Here is a 13,509-nt window from a genome sequence, read left to right as displayed (position 1 = left end):
GGAAATGAGAGTTTGGCGTCATTGGCCAGGAGGCCCCTTGCGAGGCAGGTCCGTCTGCCTTGGTGCAGGTCTTATTACATTTGACACCACATCCGGCGACCTGTGGGCTGGATGGGGATGAAATGATGAGGAAGACAACACAACACCCAGTCCCTGAGTGGAGAAAATCTCCAACCCAGCTGGGAATCAAACCCGGGCCTGTAGGACGGCAATCTGTCATGCTGACCTCTCAGCTATAGGGGTGGACATAATCAACAGAAGAAAGGGTACACCACTGTGGCTAAGGTGTGCAGTATGTCTACAGTGTTCAGTACAGTGAATCCAGTAGTTTGAAAATTGGTGATTTGAAAATGTGTGAACCTCCTCACCCCAATGTTTGTGTGTGTGTGTGTGTGTGTGTGTGTGTGTGTGTGTGTGTGTGTGCATGTTTGGGGGGGGGGGGGGGGGAGCAGGTGTTACCTCAGCTTTTGTTTAAATGAAGAGTCATTACTTCACCTGTGCCTTAATGATTTGAAACTTACATTGTAAATATGTTACTTGGATGTTAAAATTTATTGTGTATATTTACAGCCCATTATATCTATGGATTCCAGTTATCATTCATGTTCTATACGGAATCCTAGTGATATTACTCCTCCAAAGACATTCACTTTTGATGGAACATACAACTTCTCTTCAACAACAGAACAAATATACAATGAAGCAGCATTTCCACTTGTACAGGTAAGTGTTATACATCTATATGAATTTAATACGACAAGCTACTTATAAGATAAATTATTTATGGGAAAAATATATGAATTTAGTGCCACAAGCTATTTATCTTCTAAATTATTTATGAAAAATGACAGAAACAGAATGGCATGCCAGTACATACCTTTATGATGTGAAGTTTCAAAATTGCCATTAAAGCTGAATAAAATTATTTTTAGCTTTTCAGACTGTTAGCACATTCTTCAAGGAGGAAAGAGATATAAGGTGAAGAAGGTTAGAAAGAAGGTATAGGTCACTGAGACAGCAGGATGAGATGACCCACCTGTTGTGAAGATGAGGGGAAGCAAAGATGAATATTTCTTGAAGAAATACAGCAACCAGCCAATTTTTCATATAGCTTTGTTTTATGTAAGAATGTGTTTTGGGCTTACAGCCATCATCAACTTGCATAATGCATTTAGATTTTCACCAATACAACTTTTTGGCCAGTGTTTAGAATGCCACAGTTGCCTTTCATTCTGTAATTTATGGTTTCCAACTTTATATCCATAGCACAAACACTTAGTTCACCAATGCATCACAGCATTCACCACCTGACCAACTAATGCAGGAGAGAGCTTTGATGCACACTAGCTTATTACAAGAAGGGGGATAAAGAGATACCATCAAACTATCAACCAGTTTCACTTTTACTGACTTTTTCAAAAATATTTGAAAATGTTGTGTTCAAGCATCTTCTTAAATATCTGACTGGAAATAATATATTGTCCAAGTCACAGTTTTGGTTCCTTAAGGGTTATGATATAGAGCTGGGTATTTACACGTACAGTGAGGATGTACGTAATTTGTTCGATAACAAATTAGAGGCTACTGGCATTTACTGTGACCTGTAAAAGACCTTTGACTGTGTGAAGCACAGCATTCCTGTAAGTAAATTAGAATGTTATAGTGTCACTGGCTGTGCTTCAAAATGATTCAAGGAAACAGGAAACAGATGGTGTCATTGCAAAATACCTGTGAAGTAAGCAATCAGTCTTCATCTGGTTGGGAATGATTTACATGTGGTGTTGCTCAAGGGTCCATCTTGTGTGTGTTGCATTTTCTTTTGTACATTAATGACCTCTAGTCTGCTACATCACCAGATGCTATATTGATTTTGTTTGCAGATGATACAAACACTGTAATAAACAGCAAGTCAAGTACAGATTTAGACATGGCTGCTAATCAAATTTTCACTGACATTAATGAATGGTTTAAAGCTAATTGACTGTCATTAAACTTTGAAAAGACTCACTATATTCAGTTCAGAATCTGTAGCAGATTTCCTTCAAGCATGTGTAAAACATATGAAGACATGCAGATAGAATAGGTTAACAGTGTTGAATTTCTAGGACTACAACTTTATAATTAATGCAGTTGGGAAGAGCATGTCACACAATTGGTGAAGTGCCTAAACAAGTCTGTATTTCCACCATAATGATGTCAGATGTAGGTGATGTAAATATAAAAAAAAGCACTTATTTTCATTCTATTATGTCATATGGGATCATAGTCTGGGGTACCCTATTAAACTGAGCAAATGTTTTCAAGTGCAAAAGTGTGTAATAAGACTCATCTGTGGTGTAAATTCAAGAACATCATGTGGAAAACTGTTCAAGGAACTGTATATTCTAACTACTACTTCTCAGTACATTTATTCCTAAATGAAATTTGTTGCAAATAATACGTCTGTATGTTCGACCAATAGATCAATTCATAGTATCACTACTAGGAATAAGAGCAATCTACATAAAGACCTAAAAAACACTTACCTTGGTCCAAAAAAGGGTCCAATATTCAGGAACACACATATTCAATAAATTGCCAGCAAACATTAAAAACTAGGTTTCAGGTAAAGCACAGTGTAAACAGAGTTTGAAAGACTTTTTAGTAGGCAACTCCTTCTACTCTATAGAAGAAAATCTTAACAGATACTGTTAGCCCAGTTCCAGTAAAAATGACTGTTAGATTTCAGTTTTGGCAGCACTTGGTCACAACAATTAAGATTAGGTATTTTTTGTATAATAAATTTATTTAATGTTCGTAGAAATATTTCATTCTGATAGTGTATCAATTCTGTAAATATTTGCAGTTCCAGTTTACTGTAATGTATTCATATATCTTGACAATCTTCTGACAGACTTTCTGGGAAGTGAGTATTGTACTCAACTGTTCCATGTTTTTTTTATGTTATACTTTCTGACATGTTCTATACCATGAGAGTCATCTCATTTTTGGGTCTGTGGATCGAAAACTGAATGTGATCTAATCTAAGCTAAGCAGTAGTGTGAAAGAAGTGGGGGAAGACGCGGTTGACTGTGGTATACTGTGAAGGAAACAGAAAGTCTTAAACTGTGACCACCTTGGCTGAATACTACCATACTGACATATCAGTATTTCCATGTCTGTGGGAGATGTTGCTTAAAATTTCATCCCTATGCAAGCTTGTTTCCAGTACCGAAAAAAAAAGACTTCCTATCAATGGAGACTGTTGTGAGTACAGGTTATGGGCAGGGTGCCACCATGAGCTGGTGGGAACAGATTACAGAACATTGTCATGGGAAGATTTATACCTGCATACCAAACTCTGTCCACTTGTAAAAAGTGAGAAATCTTTGTTATAAAAATTTTACAAAGAGGCTAGGAGTTTTGTCCAATGCCTTTCAGCTGATATGATAACAACTGATGGTTTTACGCAGGAATAGGCTGAATCTTCATCAACAAAGACACCCTGCCAGTCAGATCACACCACAGGATGACCTTCCTTATGAGACTGAAGACTCCTGGAGCTGCTACTGAAAATGTCTCTTCTGTTCGGAGCCAACCACTTAGAGCAGACACTAAATGGCATTTCCCCTCTCCTCCAAGATTGGTCTGGGGCTTCTGGAGCTACCTTCTCTTATCCCCTTGGCAGTCCTCACCATGCAATCCCATTTCCTTTTCTGGACATGAGTACGTTATATTAATTACAAGCCCACACTGCTTTCCTATTGTAACTAAACCCTCAAGTGGGTGTACACAGCATTCATCATGATCTGGACAAATATGTGTTTCAGGTATGTGAAGAAACTCTCCCAAATAATGTTTACAGGTTGTTTGCTTCCCTGTTACAATGAGTACAAGAATGTATTTGTGCCCATGGGGGTCACACATTATACTGGTATACTGGTGTTCATGATGAGGCCTCAGTTCCAAACTGAATGAAGGTTTAATCACTTAATATGTTATGTGATGTACACATCCAGAAAGTTTAATAAACTTCAAACTGTTGTTTCATAGTGAATGACTAATTGCCGCAATGTATGTAGAATGTTGGTAGAGAAATTCTGGTATGTAGAGGACACACACTGACAAACCAAAATATTATGACTATCTGTTTAATATCATGTTCATCAACCTTTGGAAAGCAACACAGCAGTGATTCTGCATGACATGGATTTAGTAAGTCTTTGGTAGACTTTCAGAGGTTTCTGGCACCAGATGTCTTTTGACAGGCGCTGCAATTCCTGTAAATGATGGGCTAGTTTTTAGTGGGTATGGAACTGACACCTCAGATATATTTCATTAGATTCAGAGTAAACTAGTGACCTAGATATCAACATGAGTTCACCATCATACTCCTTAAATCACTGTAGCATGATTATAACATTTTTATATGGGTATCTACTCTTCCAGAAGATACCATTGCTGTCATTTAGGGCATCAAGCATGAAAGGATGCAGATGGTCTGCAATAATGTCCATGTACTCAACAACTATTATAGTGCCTTTGATTATGACTACTGGTTCCATGAAAGCCCAGATGAACATCCCCCATAGTAGAACATTACCACCATCAGCCTTTGTCAGGGGATGGTGCATGTTTCAAGCAGCCATACAGCTGGACAATGGTGAATCCGGACATGACCATCAACCTGGAACAGCATTACTTATCTGTCCAGGTGACGTGTTTCCATTACTCAAAGGCAAAATTTCTGTGATAACATGCCCACTGCAATCATAACTGATGATGCCACTGGGTTGATGTGGGAATGCAAGGGGGTCATCTACTGCTAAGCCCAATATTCAACAATATGCGCTGAATGGTGCCTCTGAAACACTTATGCTTGCATGAGCACTGTACTCTGTCATTACAGCTGCCATAGAGCACCACCTGCACTCCTTTATGAAGTGGGCAAGCCTTCAACCTCCACATTATGTGATGTTCCTTAGAGATCCAACACGTTGTCACATACTTGTGATTTTTTTGTATTTCAACCACTTTCAGTATATGCTCACAAGAATTGCACATGAACAACCAACCAGCTTTGCTGTTTCTGAGATTTTCGTTCCCACATGCTGGACAATAACAATCTGCTCTTTGTTGAAATCACTTATGCCAGTGGATATCCTCATTTGTGGCCTGTATTATTGCTAGAATGATTCACCATTCATCTGTCCTCTACTTCTGCACTTTTCTTACTGCCAAACAGCAGGTCATTGGTCCCATCAGATTAGGGAAGGAACCATCCTGGCATTTGGCTGAAGCAATCTAGGGAAATCATGGAAAACCTAAATCAGGATGGCTGAACACGGATTTGAACCATCATCATCCCGAATCGAGCCCAATGTGCTAACCACAGTGCCGCCTCGCTCGGTGAAGTTAGTAGGGCAAAGAAAGATATGCTTAACATTCATCATCATAATATAGCTTAGGAGAGCATATTCATTTGAATCAACAGTGTAGGCAGTTACTTGCTGTGTCAACGATGCAGGTGTATACAGGTGGCAACTAGCTCTACGTGCCATCAGCACTTCTATTTGAGCTCTTTTGTGTAAACTTCCACTGATAGTTGTCTTCACCAGGCATGCTTTAGGTTTAATGTTAGAATCAATCTCTGTAACATGCTTCTTGAAAATATTTTTAGGAAGGTAACTTTGATCATAAGTAGTTGTCTCCCTGAGTGAGGTTCATCTTCAACTTTTCTAGGGCTTCCTAAAATGGTTTGTGCCAGCGAAAAATCTATGCTCTTGATAAGGAATGTTCCCAAGAGACCAGTTTCAACTTTTCAAAGGTCACACTTTCAGATTCCCCAAGTTTAACAGAAAAAGTGAATTGCATAACATTCCTCTAAATCAGGTTACCTTCCATTCAGAAGGCTGTTGCACGCAGCAACTGTTATATTGACTTGTAAATAATAGATTTCAGCTGTCAGTCGTCCTTTTGAAATTTTATAAGCAGATCTAGATTTCAGCTAGAAGCTAGCCATTCTCAATGCACTATCATTTTTGATCAATGCATTTAATGCCTGTTGGTCGGGCTTCATCCACAGTTCATTGAATGCTAATGTTTTGATGTGCATGATAGTGCATTGAGAATGGCTAGTTTCTAGCTGAAATCTAGATCTGCCAATAAAATTTCAGAAGGAAGACTGATAGCTGAAATTTATTATTTACATTCTTCTAAATTCCACTGTTCCATTTTCGTAACACAGAAAAGAAACCTGTTCAATTTTCGTAACACACAAGAGAAACACAACCTCACTGACGGCGCTCTTAAATATCATGTGATGGCTGTACAGAGCTGAAATTTGGACTGAGCATCTGGAAGATTTGAACACACCTATCTGTATAAGCTGAACAACATGGCATTGACAGATCAGTCACAGTGTTATCAGTCTCATTACTTTACTCGCATGCCTTGTACATCTCAAATTCTCAATCAGTTATTAAAATACTTTTAAATGATATAGTAAGAAACAAAAATTATAACCACCACTTTTGTTGTGACTAAACAAAACTAGAATTGTCTGGCCACAACTGAGGGTTCTCCAATTGCTCGGAGAGGTGGCACATTAAACTAGAACACATGAAATACTAATTCTCTCCATTACGTAAATGAATGACACAGACCTTTGCCACAGTAATACTGGATAATTTACAACCATCATGGACTAATAAAGCATCACATGATGCACTAAGCAACAACCTGTTCTTTTGAGAAGGTTCAAAATTCAACATTTACAATAGTACAAGTTCATCTGAAACTTTAATGTCACTGCCCTTCACAGTGATGTTGACTGCTGTAGCTGATGTCTTGAACTGAGGGCCAGCTCTTGCCTACTCAACACTATATTGACCTCAGTGCAAGGTGCTGAATTTTATGGGTGAGCATCACTCCAATCCCATAAGATGATATAACAACAGCTAATGCGATAGGCTTAGCTGAGTCAAAGTGAATCTATGACTTAACAATGCCTCTTTCAGTTACTGACATGTGTTATGGCATTCTTTGGACCACACACCACCACCAAAGCAGCAATATGCACAGAGTTTGGAATAAATTTTATATAATAGGCATGCTTCCCCATGACTGATTGTAGCTCCTTGATGTTATGGGTCGCCAGCAGATCACTAATCACAGCCAAGTGCAATGTAGTTGGATGTATACCCTGTGCATTTATTAGTGACTTAAATAGTTTACTTCTGTCTGAAAGAAATAGCACCTCTCCTGTTGGATGTTAAGCCAGCAGCAGAAAGAACTTGAAACAAACAGTCTAAATGCCCAAACTGTGATGACAGTCTCGTCTAAATAGTTTGTACAGGAAGGGACTTTCACTGTTAACTGTTCCAGGAACCAAATTGTAGGAGCTGAAGCACTTCCAAATGATAATCTTTGAAACTTTAACAAACCTAACTGATTGTTTATCATAAAGTATTGCTTAGACTGTTCATCCAGCGGTAACTGTACATATGCCTCATGCAAATCTATTTTCGAGAAGTATCTGCCCTGTCTATCAGTTCCTCTGGTCATGGAAGAGGAAAAGAATCCACTGCTGTTTGTGGGTTTACTGTTGCCTTAAAGATCGCACACAGATGTAAACCATCTGAAGGCTTCTTCAGAATTACCAAGGGTGATGCCCACTGGCTTGCAGAAAAGGGGTGGACAACCCTGTTGTCTTGCCATCTTTGCAATTCCTGAGCAGCTTCCTCATGTAATGCAGGGGAGGCATGTCATGCATGAATAAATTGCGACTGCATACTGTCCTTCACAGTTCTGTGCACTTCAAAGTCTTTATCCTTCCCTGTTCCTGGGTCAAGTAGTTCCTTGTACTTACTATACAAACCAAAAAACTTAGTGTGAGGCACAGAAACATTAATTCAAGCATATTGTTCTGAATGCATGAACTGAACAAAAGAAAGAAATTGAACCCAAAAATATTTGCACTGTTTTTAGATTTGAGTACATGAAAAGAAACACACTTTGTCACTACCAGGAGAGTTGCTGACAAACTACACATGCCAAGGACTGGAATTTCTTGTCCATTGTAGGCAGACAATATAGAAGTAGGCTGCTGTAGTGGTGGACTACCGATTCTGTCATGTGTGTCATTATTTATCAGGAAAATGGAAGCTCCAGTGACCAACTGCAGCTTAATTGATCTATTTTACACTTTTAAATGAACAAAAAGTTTGTGCACCTTCCTGAGTATAACAGTGAAAGAATTCTGTGATGTGGAAGTACTTGGTTAAGCTCACATTTGAGTGAGTGGCACAACCTGTACTTGTGTACACTTGTTGACAGTGTTGTTGTGGCTGCCATATGCTAGCACTCATGGTGGCTGTCACATTTGCCCTGCCTCCCCTGTAAACATACAGTCTGAATGTGACCTTCACTACCACATTGAAAGCAGTTAGCATGGACAATCCTCCTGATCATACCTCTTAAAACAGTGAGGACACAAGTTTCTCCCAGAAGTTTGTTACACATGCTGTGTGCAATGAAACTGAAAGTTCTTACTTTTCCTGTTCTTACTGTTTGTCAGAGCCCTATTCTTAATTACTTGAACACTATGCCATACTTGAGACTGAGCGTCTGGTTCACTACAAACAAAAGAAATGCATGGAGCCTCAAAATCAACCTCTGTTGGGTCCTCAGTTATTTGAGATTCCACAATAGACAGAACTGTTTTTAAATCAGGGTCAGGCAGTTTCAGAATTACACCATAGACTTGTGGGCCTAAGACATTCTGCATAACAGCATCGTGTAACATTATGCAGCTATAGTTAAATCCACATGAACATTTAGACTTGCAATGCTTGGTGAGACCTTTGAGTGCTGCTGTCCACTATTTTACTGTCTGAGCAGGCTGCCACCCAAGATAAAAAATTTAAATTGTACACCTGCTACATGGATATGACTGAAAAAATATTCATCTAGCAATTTCACATACTCATCATATGGGACTTTCTAAGGAACAGTTTTGACACAGAGTTTCACACAGAGGTGGTATTCCCTGGGACCAACGGTGAACAAAAAGTAACCATTGGGCTTCGTACTTGTTATTTTATGGGCAGTGAAGTATGCCTCTAATTGCGCCTTGTAGTACAACCATTCTTCAGCCTGACTGGTATGGGCGAAATTATGGAGCAGCTATAGGTTGTGGTGCAGCTTGTTTCTTGAGTAGGAATATCAATAATCCACCAGTGAGCAGCAGGCATTCTATCTGTGCACCTGAGACTAGGCAAATTCAGTTAGCAACATCTCCTGTGACAGCTCAGACATGTTGAAATATAGTAGGATGTGCACTAATGGAACTGACTAGAAGCAGTGCAATTAAATTTAGAAAAAAGACCTGTGCAACAGACAGGCAGCTGTCATGGAATATGAGCTGATTACACACAGATCATCGTTGCCATTTGTTGTGACTAGACATAACCACAATCATTTGGCCACAACTGTGGGTTCTTTCATTGCTTGGTGGGATGGCATACCAGACTACAACACATGAAATATTAGCTCACTTTATTATATAAATGAAGTTGAAGATAGAGATGGCAATAGGTTTCTGTCTGTGGCAGTACATCTGGGATTGTTGATTGCCAGTACAATATAGGATGTAAGGAGACAAGCATATTGAAATGATGGGATTGAAGCAAGGTTTTGTTTAAGAGGAATGTTCAGTATCTATGTAGTGTAAACATATGGGTAAGGAAATATCACATGCATATTTAAAAAAATCTACTGACCATATGACAGCAGATGAAAATGCATAAAAGATATGCAAATGCACAAACTTTTTGAACCAGTGGCTCCTTCTTCTGGCAGAAAGGTTGAAGGGAAAGGAAAAGGGATGAAGGAAAAGGACTAGTGAGACTCAGGAAATGGGAACAGTTTTAGAAAGTTGCTGAGAATATGACCCAGGCAAGATGGTATGGATAAAGGAGTTGCTCTTATAACATTTTCCACGCTGTCACATAACTCAGATTCTCAGTTTCTGCTATTTCTCTGGTACTGACGTGATTATTGTCCTTAACATGATGAAGTAGCTGATCTCCTAAAACATATGTTCTAACACCATTTGGTCTCCCACAAAGAAATGACCTTTCCTCAACAGAGCCTGTCTCCACAAGGAGATAATGTATTCTTTGAAATAGAATAAAGCTGAAATTTAAAAAATGAAAAGATAGAAACAAAGCAAACATATAACGTCAAAAAAGTGTCTGTAACTAAGAAACAAAATTGACCATATGTATATATGAATTTTTTTGCTTATATCTAAGTTGTGTACCAATTCCCCAAAGTTTTTCCACATATTAGTTAATAACCCACATAAGATACATGAACAATGTCAGATACTAAGTGATCATTGTGAAGGACACAGAGGTGCCATATACGTATTTGAGATAGTGTTGTCAGCACTTGACAAAGCTTGGTGGAATTCTCACTGTAGGTCATAGTTTCCCCAGCTGGTCGAATTGTGCAATATCCAGATGTGACAGTGGCCTGACATTTCCAACATGGGAATGTGAGGACAGGTACACTCATCATCAAGATTCTGATCGACCATGTCTGACCAAAACAAGGGAGAGTCACCGAATTGTGCACTTAGCTCATTGTAACCCCTTCACATATGCTCCTTACTTCCAATAACATCTAATGGACTTACAGCAGCATCCAGGTTAAGGAACTACTACCCATGTGTAGGTTGCATGCAACATTATTGGCAAGTATGACGGCAGCCATGGGAGAGCTTCCTTTCTTACAATACTTGGTATTACTCCTGATGTCATGGTATGAGGAAGCATCAGGTGTGACTTCAGGTCATGGAAGGCGACTGATGGAGCCTTGATGCCACAACAACATGCCATGGACATCCTGCATCCCCATGTATTAATCATGCAACAGCATTATGGTGCCATTTTTCAACAGGACAATGCTCGTTCATACATGGCACATGACTGTATAAACTATCTGCATGATGTTGAAATACTTCCGAGGCCAGGAAGAACCCCCAGGTCAGAACACATGTGGGACCAGCTCAGATGCCAACTCTGTCCCAGTGCCAATATCGAGGATATCAAGAACCTGTTACAGTAGTTGTGGGCCAGTCATTGCATGAATCCAGGTCAGAGGATGTGATAACTGTGCTTGTACTGCTGAGTTCTTTGTAAATTTGACTCAATTTTGATATCACTGAAGTACCATAATTAGAAATCGGATTATACGGATTTACATGTTGCATATGCATTTGCATATTTGGCCCCTTTCCATTGGTTATTGCATATTTTAACTAAAAACTAGTGACAATGCATATTTTCGCTCTGTGTTTACAGTATTTTAAAAATTTAGGTGGGCGGTCTCTAGCTCAACCTAATTTTGATATCTCACATATTGACCACGACCTAGAACTGTGTGCAGTCACTAATGGAGAGGCCACTGTGGAGCAAAATCATTACGGAAGAGGAACAGGAACAGGCAGGCAGTCAATGCTCCTGCACCCACACCCGTGGTTAATCCCCTCTCCTGTCGCACTGAATGCATCAGCAACACAAATTAAACTATGCAAGGATTTAGTCACACCTCCTTTGTTTCAGTTTAGCTTCCTACACACATCAAAAAAAGTTTTGCATCACCTCAGTTCCGTGAGTTCCAGAACCTGTACAGAAAATTGGAATAGAGATCAACATAAACATCATTCCCGTCCTTTTTATTTCTCATGAAAACCACGCGTTGCATGTTGTATCACCATACAGCGAGAACTTCAGAGGTGGTGGTCCAGATTGCTGTACACACCAGTATCTCTAATACTCAGTAGCATGTCCTCTTGCATTGATGCTTGCTTGTATTTGTCGTGGCATACTGTCCACAAGTTCATTGGGGCACTGTTGGTCCAGATTGTCCTACTCATCAATGGCAATTTGGCGTAGATCTCTCAGAGTGGTCAGTGGGTCACGTCATCCATAAACAGTCATTTTCAATCTATCCCAGGCATGTTTGAGAGGGTTCATGGGTGGAGAACATGCTGGCCACTCTAGTTGAGCAATGTCGTTATTGTGACGGAAGCCTTTCACAAGATCTGCATGATGGAGGTGCGAATTGTCATCCATGAAGATTAATGCCTCAGCAATACGCTGCTGATATGGTTGCACTATCGGTCAGAGGATGGCACTAACATATTGTACAGTCGTTACGGTGCCTTCCATGACCACCAGGGGAGCATGTCGGCCACACATAATGCCACCCCAAAACAGCAGGGAACCTCTACCTTGCTGCACTTGCTGGACAGTGTGTCTAAGGCGTTCAGCCTGACTGTGTTGCCTCCAAACATGTCTCCGACGACTGTATGGTTGAAGGCATATGCAACACACATTGTTGAAGAGAACATGATGCCAATTCTGAGCAATCCGTTTGGCATGTTGTTGGGCCCATCTGTACCACGCTGCATGGTGTCGTGGTTGTAAAGATGGACCTTGCCATGGATGTTGGGAGTGAAGTTGGGCATCATACAGCCTATCGTGCACAGTTTGAATCATAACATGACACTGTGTGACTGCCGAAAAGCATTATTCAAAATGGTGATGTTACTGTCAGGATTCCTTCGAGCCACAATCCATAGTTAGTGGTCATTCACTGCAGTAGTTGCCTTTGGGTGGCCTGAGCAAGGCATGTCATCGACAGTTCCTGTTTCTCTGTATCTCCTCCATGTCCAAACAACATGGCTTTGGTTCACTCCGAGACGCCTGGACACTTTCCTTGTTGAGAGCCCCTTCCTGGCACCAAGTAACAATGTGAATGCAGGCAACACGAGCTGTGTACCTCCTTCCTGGTGGAATGACTGGAACTGATCGGATGTCGAGCCACCTCCATCTAATAGGCGCTGCTCATGCATAGTTTTTTACATCTTTGGGTGGATTTAGTGACATCTCCAAACAGTCAAAGGGACTGCGTCTGTGATACAATATCCACAGTCAACATCTGTCTTCAGGAGTTCTGGGAACTGGGGTGATGGAAAACTTTTTTTGATGTGTGTTTTACTTGTTTATAGTTGAACATGTTTACGACATTTAGTGTGTAATGTGTTGTGTGCCATGCCGCCCAAAAAAAGAAACATTGTTTGATGGATAGCTGACCATCCTGGAATATTTACATATGATGGAACCGTTTTATATTGTCAAGTTTGTGAGAAAATTGTTTGTACCAAAAACAACAGTATGTCAAGACAAGTGTTCCTATTGCAGGAATGCAGAAGAAAGGATCACAACAACTTCTGATGACAGCAAGTTGAAGTAGCTGGAATTTGTTTAAAGGTAACCAAAAAAGGTGGTTTAACATGGGTCTATGTGAAGCATTCATTGCAAACAATATTCCTCTTCACAAACTTACAAACCCTATCCTCAAAGGCCTCGTGCCCAAATATTACATAAATCAAAGTATACCAGATGAATCGCCATTGTGTAAAAATTACTTACTGAAAATTTACGTAAATGTTCTGGG

General features: G+C 40.0%; 1 protein-coding gene across 1 annotated transcript in view; it reads left to right on the top strand.

Moving 5' to 3' along the window:
- LOC124795564 (kinesin-like protein KIF17) overlaps nucleotides 1-13,509 on the top strand; it is a 190,007-nt gene that overhangs the window by 25,668 nt on the left and 150,830 nt on the right. The window contains exon 3 of the mRNA XM_047259637.1: nucleotides 571-723. Within this exon, the coding sequence (XP_047115593.1) occupies nucleotides 571-723 (153 nt within the window). The remainder of the gene's footprint in view (nucleotides 1-570; nucleotides 724-13,509) is intronic.

Source organism: Schistocerca piceifrons, chromosome 4 (assembly GCF_021461385.2).
Source record: "Schistocerca piceifrons isolate TAMUIC-IGC-003096 chromosome 4, iqSchPice1.1, whole genome shotgun sequence".
In the NCBI taxonomy this organism is placed as follows: domain Eukaryota; kingdom Metazoa; phylum Arthropoda; class Insecta; order Orthoptera; family Acrididae; genus Schistocerca; species Schistocerca piceifrons.
This window is presented reverse-complemented; position numbering and strand designations above follow the sequence as displayed.